Source organism: Falco naumanni, chromosome 4, assembly GCF_017639655.2.
Source record: "Falco naumanni isolate bFalNau1 chromosome 4, bFalNau1.pat, whole genome shotgun sequence".
NCBI classification, from domain to species: domain Eukaryota; kingdom Metazoa; phylum Chordata; class Aves; order Falconiformes; family Falconidae; genus Falco; species Falco naumanni.
This window is the reverse complement of record NC_054057.1, coordinates 24,156,537-24,174,746: the sequence shown is the minus strand read 5'-3', so window position 1 is coordinate 24,174,746 and position 18,210 is coordinate 24,156,537. Positions and strand designations below refer to the sequence as shown.

Sequence of the window (18,210 nt, the reverse complement as noted above, 5' to 3'; positions counted from 1 at the left end):
CTGGTTGTGGGTCTTTCACACTTTCTTTTTACAAAGATCAACACTGGTGTTAGATGGTGCTGTTCTAGGACTACCAAAAAAGTTCCATAAGACCCCTTCTGGTATGAACTGCAATCCCTGGTGACCACTTATTGCTGTGTTGAACCGTCACTGAACCGCAGAGCACTGAAAATGCATCACACAGCCAAAGATCTGGGTGCACTGCTACTGTTTTTGAGCTACAAAACTCAATGCAAGACACACTGAATCATCCAAGGTGCACTGACTTTTTTTTTTCACTGACTCCATATACACAAATAGCGTATTTCTTCCCAAATAGAGGAAAACAGTCAAGGTCTCTATGTATCCTAATTTCAGGTCTCATAAGCAGTTGCAGCAAATTCTTCCACTGTTAATCTAGACGCAGGTTAAAAGCAAAAGAGCTGACGTGTTCACAGATAACAGAGGTTGTCACAAGGTCTAGGCAACCTCAGCTGAGGATATGAGTGGCTCCAACTCTTTTTTTCCTGGTTTGCAAAGGTCTGAGACATACTAAAAAAATAAAAATCAGCATTTAGAAAAGAAGTATAGAGCTGGAAAGCAAGACCGCAGGGCTTCAATCCAGTATCAATACAGAGACAAAATGGACTATAAATATCTCATTCATCAGTTGAAAAAGTTATGCATATTGTGTACCAGCCACGCTAAACAATAAATGTCAGGACTTTTCTGATTCTCCAAATAAGCTGCAGCTGATCTTAAAAAAAAAAAAAAAAAAAAAAAAATCAACAACAACAAAAAACCCAAACCAAACCAAAAAAAAAATGAATACAAAACCAAAACCGACATTTGTAATCACCTAGTTTGTCAGCTTTTCTTTATTCTTTTAAGAAATACACTGGATATGCAATAGTGTAGTACTTCACAGTTCCATACAACCAAGGTGCATTTAGCTTTCCTACTCCTGCAAATTCATGTATTAACAACCAGTATCAGAATATGGACATGTCTTGCCTGATTTTCAAAACTAGTTACATTTTCAGCACCTGACTCATACACATACATGCATATAGACGTATTAGGCTACCCACAAATAACCAAGCAAATACTGGAAAAACAAACTACCTGTTCTTGTATACACAGTTAATACAGAAACACTTTCCTGGTGGGATACTTCCTGAATAGAGCCTTAGTTTGGAAAACTCCCGTATTGATGGAAAAAAAATTTAAATAATTACTTTGATGAAGAATTCTGTCTCCAATGAATCTGCAGGTAGTTTTCCTTCGTACTACTGTAACACCAGCCACACCAGTTAATGAGTAACCAACCAACTCCAGATAAATGTTAACTCAAACAAGACAAAATGTCAACAAATTTCAAGATATCTGGCACTAAGGAAATAAAATGTGTCCCCGCTTGCTGTAACAGACACGACAGTGCCCCTCACTGCTGCACAACAGGTCATTTTCTGGCATATCCCATATTTATATTTCAAGGCTTTTTTTCACTCCCAGGTGCATCTTTCATTTTTACCTTCCTTCCTTTTTATTTTCTTTCTGCAAGAAGTAGGTTATCATCCAGAGGAAGAACCATCTTCAAAGAATGAGCCAGTTATTCCCAAAGGTGCATTTCAAAGTCCAAATATCGAACGCTATCGTATCGCTTTTGCAAAAGCAATTTAACAATTTGGCTATACTGAATTACTTTCTTCCAAGGAACAGTTTTATCAAGTAAGAAACGCTGGCATGCATGCCACAGGTTACCTGTAACACAAAGGATGTGCAAGGGGAGGATTCTTCATCAAATATATACATGACCTGCTAAAAAACAGTTTGTTCTAGTTCACTAATTATCATGTTACAAAATTGATGAGAAAGGGGAAAGAGAGCGGCAAGATGAAGCCACTGATACCCTCCAAATCACATGCAGTTACAGTGATGTTAGGAGACCTTGTGACTGTTGCATAAATGACTGTCAGGAGCCCAAATGGTAAGCTCATGGAAATACTTAATATGTGTCTTTACATACACATTTTTCTTTCCCCAGGTTTTTGTTTGTTTGGTTGGTTTGGTTTTAAACACACACACCTATTTATTTAAAACTACAGCTTTGGTGTTAAGCCCTGAAAACGTAAGAAATTTCTCTGCTTAATTTTCTTCTTTTGACATGCCTGTCAGTGATCATCCCCTTCTTGATAGGACAAGGGGGAATGGTTTTAAACTGAAAGAGGGCAGATTTAGATTACATATTAGGAAGTGAGGGCGGCGAGGCGCTGGCACAGGTTGCCCAGAGCAGCTGTAGGTGCCCCATCCCTGTCAGTGTCCAAGGACAGGCTGGACGGGGCTGGTGGGAGGTGTCCCTGCCCGTGGCAGGGGGTTGGAACTGGATGATCTTTAAGGTCCCTTCCAATCCAAACCATTCTATGATTCTATGATCTTCCAACCCACCCCACAAAATGCTCAAATCATAAATCCCCTTACTCACTAAGGAAACAAGCTAAAGGACATTAAGTGCAGCATCTCTTAAAAGTAACTCTGTGCTTTCAAAGATACAACTTGTAAGATGACTAAATAAAAAAATTGTAAATCCAAATTCTAGAAAAAAAAGGGACATTATTGGGATATTAACTTGGGATTAAAAAGTTACACAACTTCTATTTAATAATAATAATTAAAAGAACAACCAAAAGCACCACCACCACATCTCTAGTTGTGTGATCTAACTCAGTATCTAACTCAGACTTTTGTCCTGGAGATTAAGCAAAGCACCCTGAGCATTTCATGCTAGAGAGAATAGCTATAAAGCGTGCCCCAAACCCACTGTATTTTCCTCTTCAAATTAAGCATGTTTTGACACATTGAAAACAGCAGCCTTAAAGGAAGATCTACCAAACACAGCAGAAAATGAACGAGCACTTTGCAGTCACTACAATGTTTTAATTAACAAGATATAACTGTGCTCCCACAAAGAAAACAAAGGGGGGAAAAAAGTAATAGATACAAACCAGCACTGTGATTCAGTGCACCTATACACCATTTCGACTCTCACTTCAGAACAACAAATTCTTTTGCCCTAGGGAAACAACCCTCCTACTTGACTAATGTAAAGCAGTTCTGAAGTTAAGTTTCTAAGAAACAAAAAGATTGCATTGTAAATTGCAAAGACAACTACACCTGAAAAACTGTTCATGGGCTTCGTTCATGATTATCAATAAAATGCAAAGATTTATTCACATATAATGCTGTCATAGAGTGTGCAGAAGCCAAGAAACAACAGAAGAGCTTCCTAACACATTACATTTTTTCTCTCCTCTCATTCTGTGATAAAGCTGCTACAGGGAACAACAGAACAATTCAAAACCACATTCCAACAGTGACATTTTGGCGCCCTTTTATTAATGTCTCAACTTCAGTATTTTTTGTTTGCTGAAATAATGCTAACACTATATGGACCCACCTCAACGAGATGTAAAGAGGATCAGCAGAACCTTGAGGAACTCTCTATGTGTTTCTTGGAAAAAAAAAACATGAGTAACTGAGTACTGTAACATCTAAGCCATGCTCCTACAGGCCTAACCCATGCACAGCTCTTTTCTGTCTACTAGTGATTATGCCTTATGAAACAAAGTCTGAAATTAGCACCTGAAATGGAAAGTTACATACCTTCAGGAGGGACTTAAAAATTTAGAGTAGTTATTTACATACAAATCCCTGTTTCCCAGACAAAGCCACAAAGCTGTTTCAAACAAAGCTGCTGAAGGAAAATAAACCTTTCACAATTAACTAGGAATGCAGCCATCCCCAGATACAGAAATGTATTGTTCACGTATCTTTGCCACCTCGAAGTCTGGCTTTCTTCATGCTGTGATATTTGATCTTGCAGAGTCACAGTTTCAACCTATGTTGTAAAAGTTGTTCTCCAGCGCTCTGAAGAACAAATATACGGCAAGACATTTGCCACATAGGTTATGGGGGAGAAGGGTAAACTGAAGAACTTCTTCAAAACTCCGGTGAAACAGAAGATCCCTAGAATCAAAAATGGATTGTTATCTCTCCTGATAACCATAAACCAGTAATCAGAGGTGAAGTCCTCTTCTTTATCAGGTCACTGGATTTGCTCCAAAAGAGTTCAGAAGCAAAGGACAAGAAACTCACTCAGAAGAACCTGGATGTCGCTAAGAGGTTAAACCATACCAGCAGGAGCCCCAAGATCCTAAAACTAGACTTCTACCAGGCTTTGCACCACCCCTTTGCACTGTGGTCTGGTTTGACAGCCTGAACTGTATGTAAATGGAGTGCTGGCTCCTGTCCCTCCTCAATTAATCTGTTTAACCACAGGTTTATAAAGTAGGTTGAAAGGATTTGATGCTAAATAAGTGTAAACACATAGTATCTTTGCTCAAAGTATCTCATTTTGCTGCTGCTTTAAAGAACAGTTAAAAAAAAATAATCCTAATTTGGCAATTGCATACATCTTTGCAAGAACTGACTTCTGCTTTCTTTGGGTCAGATCTGACCTCTCCAAGCTTAATTAGCTACACATTCCTTGGCAAACTATGTTATCCTTTCAGGATTCCAGGCCTATTTATTTTGGTGTAATCCCCATGAGAAAACACGCTTCATTTGCAAATTGAAACAAATCTCGCAGGGTTACCAGACAGGGAGGCCCTAGCAAGCAATGGCGGCACAGTTCCCCAGACATATGCCTCTCCCAAAGGAACACGCTACCAGCAAGGACTGCATTTGCTCAAGGCAACAAGCTGTGCACCAGACCTGCTGAACCTCAGAACTGCCGACCTTTAACATACATACATATATATATATATATGTTGGTGTGATTTCTCTGGGTTTCAGTCTGCTTCCAACAGCTGAGCAACAGTATAAGAGCTAGAGACATTATGGTTCCCAAGATAGCATGAAAGCAATATTTAAACAATAAACTTAGGTTAAAATAGGGGGAAGTGATCTTTTTTCCTTAATATACATTATAGAGAAGAGGGCAATGTGGTGAAGGAGGAGGGCTCCAGAAGACAGCAATGACAGTCTCTTCCACTCGACATCACAGAAAGATATAAAGGCAGAAGTCACCTCAGACTTGTTGGTAAAATAATTAGTTGGGGGGATGGGGGTGTTTGATTTTTATTTCCCTAGAGTTGAAAACCATCCATCTGCAGGATGATTCTCTGCAACTCACTAAGGCCAGTTTAATGTATAAATTTGTTAAATAACAAGAAGGAAAGGAAAGATAGCTCTTTGAATGAGGCCACCCAAAGGTACATGCAACAGTCCAGCACAGGCTGGGTTTCAGCCTGTGATAGAAGGTCTGCAGGAGTCATGTCCAAGAGGCTGAATGACCTCTCCAGCAGGAACTTCACCGAAATCCTTGGGGAAAACCGTTGGAGTACACTGCTCAGCATGTCACAGGAGGCCGAAGCAGCCCAAAGGGTTGAGAACCACGGCAGATCCACACACACACACTTTCCCGCCAAAATGTATTCTCATGCTGTAAAGACAGGGTCCATCTATAAGGCCCTAGTTCGCCTATTTTTGAGATTGAGAGCACTTTGTTGGAGGCTGACATAAAGGCACTGGAAGCACCTGAGTATTACAGTGTTTCTGACTTTCTTACATCACAATCTTGATTTTTCATAGCCCTATGGTCATTTTAACAAATTTCGCTTCTCTCAAAATATATTAAAACAAAGCCTTAAACATATATATTCTAAATATACCTTCAAATTTTGTGCTATTCAGGAAAGAGATAATGCAGCAAAAGGGTACAGAATGTTCTCCCTACGACAGACTTAAATACATATTTAATCAAAACTAGCTCTCCCAAACAGGCAGCTTTCACTAAGACTGAACTTGCTTTATTATGCTTTAACTGTGGGAGGTATTTTAAATGTTTTCTTCAGCAAGACAGAATAAGACAAGGGAAGCAGCCTTTTAGAAATAATCACTAGTAAAATGCTATGAAGTGTTATCACAAAAGTTGTAAAAGCAAATCCTAGAGTAGCTTAGACATTTCAGCTTGCTGATATAAAACAGTTAGGACTTCTGGGATAAGAGCTCAACCTTTGAAACACATAGTACTCGTTCTCATTCTACATTTCCACAAAATTGTGGCTATTCATGATGATGTCTGTAACTCCATTTTCATTCTTCAATCAAATCAGCAAGGCAGCTCCTTGCAATCTGAGGCTGGGGTAACTCCAACTTTTTGAGATGCAATACTGCAAGACAGAATTCAACCAGCTCGTAGGAGTGTACACTCTTCATCAAAACACCCAGCAAAAGCAATATAGTATGACACAGCATCGGCACAAAATGCTACATGTAATTGGGACATTTTACCTGCTAGCCAATTACAGCCACTGTTGATGTTCCCAGTACCCTTCAAGATGTTGCTATTGCCTTTAGCTGTAGCAGTGGATGCAAAAGCAATGTGTCTGGCGTAAAAGCTGAGAGCATCATGTATAGTAAGGGTGAACAACTTTCTATACCAGTAACTCTCAAATAAAGGAGTGGTATATTCTTGTAAGCTACTTGACTCCCATTTCAGAGATGCATGTGGCATAAGCTATATGATGTGGCCTAAAAGAGCATTCCAAGAAGTAGCAGTGCTGGATGCATCATTCCCAGGTTCTTTGCCCCCATTTTAAAAGGATGACAAATGCCTTTCTACCTCTTTTCAAAAGATAAGCTACATGGCAAGTCTGTGTGACATCTCCTGTATCTATACAGGAAGGATCAGAGCTAGCCAGAGAACAGCTGGACCAGTAAAGAAGTCCTCCCCAAAATCACCCAGAACAGGACAGGGCATGGGAGTTAAAACAAACAAAAAAAACCTAGCTCTCATAAAACATCTTAAGATTTTCCAGTGGAAAGTTCACATCTGTCATGAAAACTTAACTTATCCATATTTTGGTGGCGAATAAAGAAAAGCAGAAATTGTTTTGTTTCCTTCCCTCACTATCATCATCTTATCCTCTTTTCCCCTTGCCAACAGATTTATTTTTAAAAGAAAATCAGCAAGGAAACAAACAAACCTTGGATTTGTACATGTACCAGCTGGGTCTTGCACAACACTGTCAGTTATCTGAAACAGTAAGTCCAAATGAGCATTCTTATCTAAAAACACTAGCATACTTTAAAGTACTTTTTCATTTTTGGAAAGCTCCAGCAAATTAACTGTCAAATACACAACACTCCAGCACAGCACTTCTGCTACTTAACGCAAGGTTTATGCCCATAAAAAGCAATTTCAAGCCCTCACAACCCTCAAAGCCTTACAGTTCTGGTTGAATCCGAAGGCTTATTCATTGCACAGTTCACTACAATGTTATATCTAACAGAGGGCAGAATATTCTGCAGACAGGAGGGTCTCCAACATACTGCTTCTGGTTACAATTAGGTTACAATTAGGAAAAATCAGACTACCCCTTTGGGCTGTCGGTTACAGAACTCATACAGTAATCCCTCAGATTTTTGTTCTAGCCCGATGCATGCATGGTAATGTAACATGCTAAACACTGCTTATAAAGAAAAAAAATCCCCAAATTCTTCAACCTCATTCAGTGTGTTCAGATGTATGGATTCCCACAAAAATGGGTCAACCACAGAGGTTCGATCACATAGTTGTCTCCTGGAAATAACATGATAAGTTTTAAGTCCTTGATTCCCTCTGCCCAAAATCTGAGAGGGTTAAGGAGAACCCATACTGAAATTATAAATAATAATTAAAAAAAAAACCCCACACACAAACAACAAACACAAAAAACCCACCACCAAATAAAAACCAAACTCACATGAACCCATTTGAGCAGCAAGTCACCACTATTTGGTTCACTGCTGGTCATGCTAGTTTTAATCCACACTTTCCACAGTGCCATATTAACAAAGGTGTAAAAAGGTGGCAGTGTTTTGCTGATCTCAGAGCAAATCTTTTCCAGGTTTCTCAATGATTTTTAAAACTAAAAGAGCTTTACTTCAAAATCACTTAAAAATAACAATGAAATGATTGGCAAACCTCAGGCATTCAGGCAAAAAGCTTGTGGTATTCTGTTTGTGTCTCTTCCCCCCAAAACTGACTTTGTTTTTCTGAGAAAGCGTGACATGTTATCTGTAGAGCCTGAAATGCAACTGAGTGTTAAGTACAAAACAAGGATAGAAAGTTCAAGAGAAACACTGTCTTTAAACTGCCACTACCGAAGTAGCAGCCAGCTCTTTAAAAAGTAATACACATTTTGACATCTTGTAAGTCTGGCTCCTGTTCTAATTTTGTGCTGTTTCAAACATTCAGAGGAATTCTTTCCACCCTTTTGAATATGCATGCTGAATTCCCTTAGTAGCAAGCTGATGCAGCCTGCAAATCGGGAAAACAAGAATTATCACCCTCAAAAGAGAGGTGATACTAGCAACAGCTTGAGAAATGGTAATATCCATGATATAGTTGCTTCCCTTTCCAAAATGACCAAGTTTCACTGAACATACTGGGCCAACCTTCACACCCATTTCAGTGCAGTAACAGCACCAGCAGTCCAGAGCAGACATTAGCAGGAACACAGTAACCTTGGAAACCACAGCGAATACTTTATTTGAAGAGAAAGTGCCTCATCACCACTCTGAAGAGTCCAGCCCGCTGCTTACTCACTTCTGCTCTCAGTCTCTTCCCCGGTCCACCTTCCTAATGGAACTGGTAATCTAACAAGATCAACTAGTGTGCATTTATATTATATTCAGGCTGGCTGGGTGTTGGGTATTTTTCCCCCCAGTCCTCTTGCCTGGGGCTACAAGTCAAAATTCTTTCTGACAGTGCCACTGGAAGCCTGGAGAGGTGCTCCTTTACATACTTTTACTCCACAGCCCTGAACAGTAGGCACTGTCCCATGGTCGAGACACAGCATGCACTGCACACCGAGTGAGAAGTCACCACCCTCCTGCTCACACAACTCCAGCGCAACACACAGGAGCCAGACGGGAAGAACTTGTAAACAGAAAGCCTTCTCTCATACCCTTCTTAAACAAAAACAAATCAAAGAAAGCAAAGTCTGCACATATGAGTTTAAGATTTAAACTAAACTCCTGATACAGGAGGCATAAAAGTAAAAACAGGAGCAGAGAGGAAAATGTGTAAAGCAAAATCAGGTTCAGTATTCTTAAAAGAGGACTAATAAAATACTTGGGGGGGGGGGGGGTTGGAGTTTTGTGGGTTTTTTTTTCATCTGGACATTATTTACACAAGTAGGAAAACATGAAACTAATCCACAATTACCAATTAAACACAGGTTTGGTTATTGTATGACCAACAAGAACGCACTGTCCATAACTCAATTCTGAACAGTTAATTGAGCTGTTCAAAAGATGGACCAGGGTGCACTGATGTTAAATTCAGTTAAAGGTGAATTTCTTACAGACCTCAGGGGACGTCCCAGTTACAATGAATTCCAGTGCATCCATCAGACCTCTGCTTACAGACAGGCCAGATTTGAGGGGGGGCAGGGGAGAGGTACCTCACGTAGTTGCCTTGTTTGCACATGTGTGCATGTTACAAAGACAAACACATATGAGAGAGGGAACATGAGCATGTGTATCTGTCAGCCACTTGGTGGGAACTACTACATTTGACAGCATTTCAGGAGTCCAAACTACATTTCAGGATGGTAAATGAAGCCACAGTCCATGTGACTTGCCTTGCAGCTCTTGGCAAGGATGATACACTGCGTGCCACCGCTTTGCCTCAACCTTACACAAAAGGCAGAAGGATCTTTCCTTCTTGCTCCAAAAAACACACAAGGAAAATTGTCGTAGGGCAGTGCACCGTATACTTCTCTCCCAAGTACCCATCCCACTGATTCTCTCAGCAGGGTAAAGCATGTGCCCTGGTGGCCCCCCAGAGCCCGAGTTTAGCCCCCCAGCCCCAATGGGGCTGCCCCAAGCATGCACCAGGCTCCTTCGCAAACCACTCCAAAAAGTGACGCAAGTCACTAGAGCCTTTTGAGAGCCATACAGCTTGCGCTTTAAATGTCCAAACTGAAAATACCTGACCAAGATCAGGCTAAGTATACAAATATATATGGATAGGAAGTTCTTTATTTTCACAGTACAAGTCAGACATGCAACCCAGGACTAAAATGAACTATCACTCCTCGCTAATTTTGATTGCTGTGATTACTGCCATTCTCCCTTCTAAAGTGTTGGTAGTCACGGGTTTTACAGTCATTCAAGTTAAATTTTTTATATATTTCCATGCATTTTTCTGTAACCATGTTCATATTTTCTAGCCTGTTAAAGAGACTAAGAAAGAAAAAGATTAGGGTATCCAAGAGCCTATGGGTCTGGGGGCAGCAGGGAGCCTTCCTTCAATCCTCTTCAATCAGCAGCAGCTTAAACAGCTTAAAGAAAGAACAGGGTCAAGGGAAGAATTACAGTCTCTCAAAATGCCTAGAAAAAAAAGCTTTAGAAAAAACATACCCTTTAAGAAAAGTAGCAGGACAAGGTGTCACGTCTGAGTTTACACATAATTAAAACAATTCTGGTGGCTTTATAAGTGACAAAATGCTAAAAAACATATATCTGTTACTTCTCTACAAAAAATAAAAGAATTTGAAAGTAACAAAGCATTTGATCAACCTTTACGAGCATTCTAGTGGCACACTACAGCTCAAAAAGTAAGTCTAAACAAGGATTTTGGACCATTAATATAAAATTCTGAAGTTCTGGTTAAATCTGCAGTCCACTGAGATTTAAGACAGCTTCCTGAAAGGTGAAGACAAAAGTATGCTGAATCAAACCAATATATACATAAATTAATCTTACTGGAACTGGAAAAAGCCACAGAAGCATCTGCCTAGGATACTGGTTTCTTCAAAACATCATTTCAGACTAGCAAAGAATCAAACATTATTATATAAAGAAAATGCCTTTTTGGCTTAAGCATAGTAAAAATATCTTCCAGGTTGAGTTAAGGACACATACAATGTTCACTAGGCAAAGGCATAAAGCAGGATCACACCCGATTCAGCAGAAGACCTCAGCAAATACTTAAGCTTTTTTGTAAGAGCTTGTAAGAGAATTTAAGCATTTGCTTCCAAACTTTATAAAATCAAGTCACTTTTCAAGAGGGAGAATTAGCATATAAGAAACAGGTCAAGAAAATATGGTCAAGCGGTTCGCCCTCCCACTTTCAGCCTTCCCACAGGACAGGAGATAGAAACTGGTTTCCAAATTCCCAGACTTCAGAGCACAAAGTTTGGCTAGAGTCACAAGATGATGCTTTGCAATGCCCCAGCCCTACACCACATACCTAACTGACAGAGCAGAAGAGGAGGGAAAACAGTATCCCAGGGCAAAGAGCTAAGTGAAAGCCTTGTGGTGGGACAAACCAGCATTCCTACAGCACACACAGACACACATACCCCGAAACAAAGGGGACAAGTTCCCAGAGCAAAATGCAAAGCAAAGCCCTGGGGCATTAGACATGCTGTAGTTTCAGAAACCTCAGGGAACACTACTTAGATATGTACATCTGAACAAATAGCCACACAGAAACATTTCCAAGTTAAACACACACGGGGTGAGGCCATACAAGATAGTAATTACCTAAATGAACTGGGATTGGTACAGGAAAACAAAATTCTTTCAGAATTCATTCTTAGGATGTTTTTCAGAGTGAAAACAAAAGTGTTCCCTTTAGAGAGTGTTTTAAAATACAGTACATACAGGAATAGCAAACACTTTCCTCTGGAGTGGTTTCCTGTCCCCATCACCACTTTAAATTAAAAAAGCATGGATGACTAAAGAAAAAAATAAATATTTACAGTAAATTGAGACACTTTTATATGCTGGTACAACATAACAATTTGAAAGTTTGCCTTTAGTTCTAAATAAGCGTGCTGCAAAACCAAGCATATTACAATAGCTTAATCTATGCAAGGTCAATGACAAGTCTGTGAGGGCTTCCCATGGTCACAAGAGGCATCACTATGGTCCAGCAAGTTACCACCACCCCAGTACCACTCAAGCAGGGCAGCATTTTTAGGCTCTTTCTCTATCAACATGCCGAAAAGTATGGGTCATCAGGCCTCCTTGATGAGCACACATATATGCCAGCAGTATACCAGCTCACTATGAGTATGTACAGCCAGAATACTGGAAAGGCCACATTACAGATACAACCACGTGTCTTTTATTTGCACGCAGCAAGTTTCTGAGGCCAGAGCACCAGAGCTGTCCCAGCTCAGCACAGCCCACGCACAGCACACTGATGGGCGCAAAAGAGATACATCAAGCAGCTCGCTGGCAAAGCAGCTGCCCCCAGAGGCTGCACCAACACCAAATGCTTCGCCAGTGCCCAGCACACACCGAGATCCCTGGTGTCGCGCTGGGAGGGATGCAGCAGACCGTTTCATGAATAGGTTATGAGAGTTCACAGAGGCTACGAGAGTTTAGGGGTGTCTTTCAGAGCAGACTGACCAACCAGCCCCTTTATGGCACAGCCCGCATAGAGCTCTATCGCCCAGGTCACGATTAGATCACTTCAGTCCTGAGTAATCTCACTGCTTTTCATCTGATCAAACATGCCTGGGAGACTTGTTCACGTATTCGTTGCTCTCTGCGTGAAATACTGCTTCCTGACATCTGTTCTGAATTTGCAGATTCTTAATTTCTATTAATTCATCCCTGTAGCCACACACCTGCCCTCCCCTCCAGGGCTAAACTGCAAACAGTAACCTGACAGAGATGGATATATCTCTTCAGGTCTTACACCCTAACATACACTATGTTCACTTTTTTGTTTGTTTTTCTTTCCATAGACAATTCCAAGACAGCCGAGTTTGAACTTTTGGTGATTTTATTTTTTGGGTAACTTTCTTTACAGCTCATCCGGTTTTCACACTGGTATCCATCCACACTGTCTAGTGGATTTATGCTATATAATCTCAAATGTTACAGTCTTTCTGCAACTGATATAATGGCACCAAACACAACAGCCTAAATTGGTGCAAGCTAATCTCTGTTCCTTTTCTTTTGTAACTTCAGATTTTCTTCCAGTTGTGCCCTAGGTTTTGAAACATTACTACAATGCTTGCCTGCATTTCTGATTTTGTACCCGCTGTTATGTCAGGGGCAACTGGAACACCCCCACAGAACTGATTCAGGGTTCGTCCTACGCAGCAGCAGCCAACATCCCAAACAATTCCAAAATGTGAGTCTTCCTCCATTTGTACCTTCTGATCAAATTCAGAGTCCACTTTATTTCCAGGTCTGCATAAACTTTACGTTCACGTGTGATTTATATAACAAGAAATTGTTGTTTTTCAGTTGCAAGCATACTAGTGGTAATGGCTTAACAAACTCCTGAAAACCTGCATTGTAGCACTGCCAGAGCAAGGCCTGAGCTGTGGTTTTTACCTAAACATATTTATGACATTATCTATTTTGGTATGGGGCTTTACAGCTAGACTTGCATCTAATAATGCTTTTATGAACACTCATGACCCCAGTAGTCTTTCAAGTAATGCCTGACTGTGCTGGTGCATTATTCTTTTCCAAAATGACTACAGGATCTCAAGTGCAATGATCTTTGCTCTCATGCACACTCTTTTCACGTGACTGTCAGCTGACTAACTGCTAACACAGTTTGTCTTGGGGGATCTTTAACTAATGCAAAAAGTTACTCCCCATAAGCTGTGGACAGGGTAGTTTGACATCAAACACAGGGAGCAATACTTGTCTTGAAGGTAAAATACATTTCAGGGAGAAGAGGTAAATTGCGAATCAGCTGGAGTCCATGAAACTCTTTCCACATGTGAATCTGAATTCAGTGCATACGATTATGGGTTCGGGTATCCTCAAGGTTGCCTGCAACATCCTTAGGTGGTCTTATTATATTCTCAGTCCATCTTAAAAACTACTAGAATCATTCCTGCTTTAAACTAGTAACCAAATGAAAATACAGAGGCTGTTTTAAGCAATAAAGGCAAAATTCAGATCTGAATCAAGATGAATGATGTAACAAGATTATACGCAACATTGCTGTAAGCCTCATATAAGTAGCCAGAAAAGACTCAGAGAAATTCTGAGTTTAAGCTACTTGATGGCTTACTACTCTGAAAATCAGAAAAAAATCCCTTGTAATAAATAATTGATTATTAAATTTGGTGTTGTTCCCATACCTTATTTTCCCGTCTTCTGTAATACATGCTAGTAATTTCTTCTCAATTATTTTAAAACCATAAAATATACCAGTGCCTTGATGACAGTTATGCTACTATATACTTTTGGCACTCCATATATTAGTCTTTTCAACACTCAACAACCAAATGCCAGAGAGCATGAATAGTTGAAATATAGTTTCTCAGTTTTAACATAAGGCACACGTATGAAATTATTTGCCTACAAAGCAAGTTTAAATAATTTCTTACCACAGTCTCCAGCATCATTTACATACCATCACTTCTGGAAACTTTAGATCTATGTAGCACCTACCCAAGCAAATCTACAAGCTACCAACATTATCAACAAACCAGATTCTTCCCCATGGAAGTTGGTAGAATTCCATACCACAAGTGCTATTTGGAACACAATCAATTACATCCTCTGGTCTAAGAAAAAGTACTTCTTTCTACTGAACTGTTTCCCTTCTACTTCTAGACCACCATTATATAGTATTAGAAATAATTTTTGAGTGTATATAGTTGATGAAAACCTTCAAAAGGTATTACCTTACTTGGAAACTTAATTACCACTGCATGTACTTTATTATCTTGTTCAATGAAAAAACAAAATTCCACCATTATACAGCATACCACATACACAGGGATTTTCACATGTGCAAGTACCATTTTCACTCAAAATGGGAGATGCTCAGCCAACTGACACTTGGATTTACTAGAATTTCCCCAAATGACCTGACAAATCTCCAAGTCCTTCACCAAGCAGAGATTGTCCTCTTGAATTTAGTTCTATTTCTTGGAAGCACTGAAACAAACAAACCCTTGCACAAGGCCAAACATCAAGTCAACAATACAGTTAGGAGGACTAGATCTGTGGTCTCCAGAAGCTCAGTGCTCTAGCTATAAAAAATAGTGCTGTCTTCACAGATAGCAAGTACTAATCTAAAGTTTTAGTTAAAAGCAAGGAATATTATTGCATACAGGTGGTTCTGGTAAAACAAAGCCCTCTGAGGCTCCTAGATTTAGGAGCCTCATCGCTCTGCGAACATCTTTGATTTACACAAATCGAGGGATGGGAAAATTTGAAGTTGTGTGAGACCATGGAGGTACTGATCTCACCAGGGACCCAGAGAATTTAGAAACTAACAAAAATCTAGCAGTGAAACTGAACTGGGTAGAAACTATCTGCAGTAGACACTGAAGATAAATTAATAATATATTTATAGTTTTCATAATCCAGTGCCAAAAGTTTCCCTTTAAATCTCAGTTGCTATAAATATTTTTAGATATGTGTGTGTATACATATATACACCTTATTCACTCAGACACATTTTTTTCTTTTCTGTAGAACTGTGTCATTTGTCTTTTACCCACTTAACCGTCTGTTTTCAACTTTAAATAGGTCCTCCTGCGGGAGAAATGAAAAACTCAACCACTAGTGCAGATGTTTTGACTTGCATAGGGACCCATTTTTTTTTATTAATAGCAAGAAAAATAACCCAGAAAAAAGTATTTTTTTAACAGCTAGGCATCTGATTTAAGAATCATCTTACTCTTAATTAGTTGATACACTAGTCTCAACTTCAACTACATGTGGATCAACAGCAAGGGAGGCAAATAAATATGCTTACCTTTTCTTCACATTTCCTGTGGCAGGCATACTTGCAAACTAAAACAAAAGCAAATAAAATATATGAGTAAAAGAGTGGGTGGATTCTCCCCTCCTTTTCTTTAGATCAGCTATCTACTAGAGATCTGGTCAAACTCAAGCTTGTATATATCAAAGTATTTACATACTTCAAAAACAAACAAACAAAAAAAAACCCCTAAGATGACATGCATTTAGTTTTTACCCATTCCTGAAAGATTAGTTAATTACAGCAGTCTTATCAGATTTGTGCATTCCATCAGCTTATGATAACACATGTCTGGTTACATGGCTGATTATCTTGACACCTACCTACGTGCACTGGAAGTGTTACCACCCAAACAGAGAGTAAAATCAAACTGTTCCCAGCATAACCTGTGAATCTCAGTCGTACCAGCAGTTCCAGAGACCTAAGAAAAGCAGGGGGACTTCATGCCCACAAGAGACCATGACTGTTCAGACTATAATTTCTGACTACAGTCTACATGGTGTTGGAAAGATTACTTCCAAGAAGTAAGCACTTTCTTTTAAATTCCTGCTGACCTACGAGCAGGAAGGGATGAATTGTACCAGCAAGTTTAGATTCAGCAAACAGCAATTAAAAAGTGGCCAGATGAGCAGCGATGTCACTATCACGTAACAGCATTAATAGCTAGACTCCGACACAGGCCGGGCTTAATAGATTTTTCCATTTATATGCACTTTCTTCTTTACTCTGAAATGTGCTTTATTTCCATGCAATGTCTATCCTTTGGGTTACTGTCAGCCAAATTGCATTTAAAAATTAATTTTAAACATATATATTTTTAAAAAATTAAGTTTCAGGAAAAATTTACTTATTCCATCTCCAACATCAGTAAGCTGCAGAATACCACAGAGGTTTAACTCGAAAATTAACTAGGGCCTAACCTTAGACCACTGAAGCTGAAAGCCATGCTCATTTCTTGGCACTTCAACCAAGAGAAAGATACTCTACAGCCCGATCCAGCAGGAAAGATACAACTCCCCAGATGTGAGGTCAGTAAATACATGACCACGCCCATTTCAGATTCAAGTGCATCAACTGCTGAATGAAAAAAAAAAAAAAACGTGCTCCAGTCACTTCTCAGGGGAAAAAAGAAAGCAAGGCTTAGTGACCCATTTTCTTTGGCAATCTTGTAAGTACTACCTTCACTTGTTTTCCCCAGGTATAAGTTAGGAATGAGTTCTTTGTTCATAGTTCTTCACGGGATCAAGATTCTTTTTTCTAAGAAGTTATTAGTGTCCACACAAATACCCTGCTCTATCAGCACTGACAACAATCAATAACCACATACCACTTACAGACACTATCAATCTTAAAGCAAATGGAAGATGGCTTTTAATCCATGAGGAAAATTCATTTGCTTGCAATACAGCATGGGGGATGCCTAAATTCATTAAGTAAGTCCATGCACCGAAACCGTGTATTTAGCAGAATCCATATTTTAAATCAGCATAATTAGCTTTGACTTTGCAAAAGCCTAACAGATGCTCTAAAAATATGCATGCATACGATCTGCTTACTCTATAACCTACTTTGAGCTCTCCTGCAAAATGGTTAAAATAAAAAAAAAAAAAAAAAGAACTAAAAAAAACTATTTAAAAAAAAAAAGAGAAAGACACACAATCATAAAAAGTAAAGGTTAAAACAGTAAACCTGTCAGGCAGCCCTGGTATTACAGACAAGGTTCTCATCTTCTTTACTGACACTTAAGCCTAGATTTCTGGGAGGCAACATGAAATACAAACCAAAAAGAGACTTCATTCCATAACAACCTCCATGATTTTGCTACTGGCTCATGCAAAATCAAATCACAAATGTCACCGATACACAAAATCCTTATTAGAGACGTAGGTAACAGTAAATGCAGCCATTGTGTTTTCCCAGTTTCCATGTCATGAAAAGCCAGTTTACTGCTCTTGTGTAACACAACAGTGCTGTCTTTGCTGGGAAGAGACCTCTGGAGTCAGGTGTGAGTTTAGCCTGGATAGCTTTGAGACCAATGCTGCAGCATCCCATTCAAACTCATACGCAACACAGAAATAAGGCGCACAACTCCATACATCACTAAAGGCAGAACACTTCATGGACAAAGCTCTGCTGTATTTGTCAGACTCAAAGGAAACAAAGACTAAAGCCTCAAGAGGTAATTAGTCACATACGCATCAGGCAAAGCTCTCTGACTGAAAACAAACCATGTACTTTTGCAGGTATTTAAATCTCTAACATTCTGAGGATACAGTTGGTGATTCATTCATAAAGACATCTTAGCTCCTCCTCAGCATCCAGAAATACCCTATTCATACCTAAATCCACCACTTTCATGGATTAGACCGAGTTAAGTCATTACCTTCTCTCCCTCACTGTCTAATAAAGCTGATTAT

The 18,210-nt window shown here is 39.5% G+C and overlaps 1 protein-coding gene across 7 annotated transcripts in view; it reads right to left on the bottom strand.

The window, feature by feature from the left end:
• Window positions 1-18,210, bottom strand: part of TNS3 (tensin 3) — a 198,195-nt gene that overhangs the window by 139,360 nt on the left and 40,625 nt on the right. For 5 of the 7 annotated variants that reach the window (XM_040592171.1, XM_040592168.1, XM_040592166.1 and 2 more), the window contains one exon: window positions 15,788-15,825. Coding sequence is in view for 4 of the 7 variants with exons in the window: in XM_040592168.1 (XP_040448102.1) it covers window positions 15,788-15,825 (38 nt within the window). In the remaining 3 variants the exon portion in view is untranslated. Of the gene's footprint in view, window positions 1-1,104; window positions 1,187-1,217; window positions 1,261-15,787; window positions 15,826-18,210 lie in introns of those variants that run through there. The other 2 variants (XM_040592172.1, XM_040592170.1) reach the window with 2 other exon arrangements.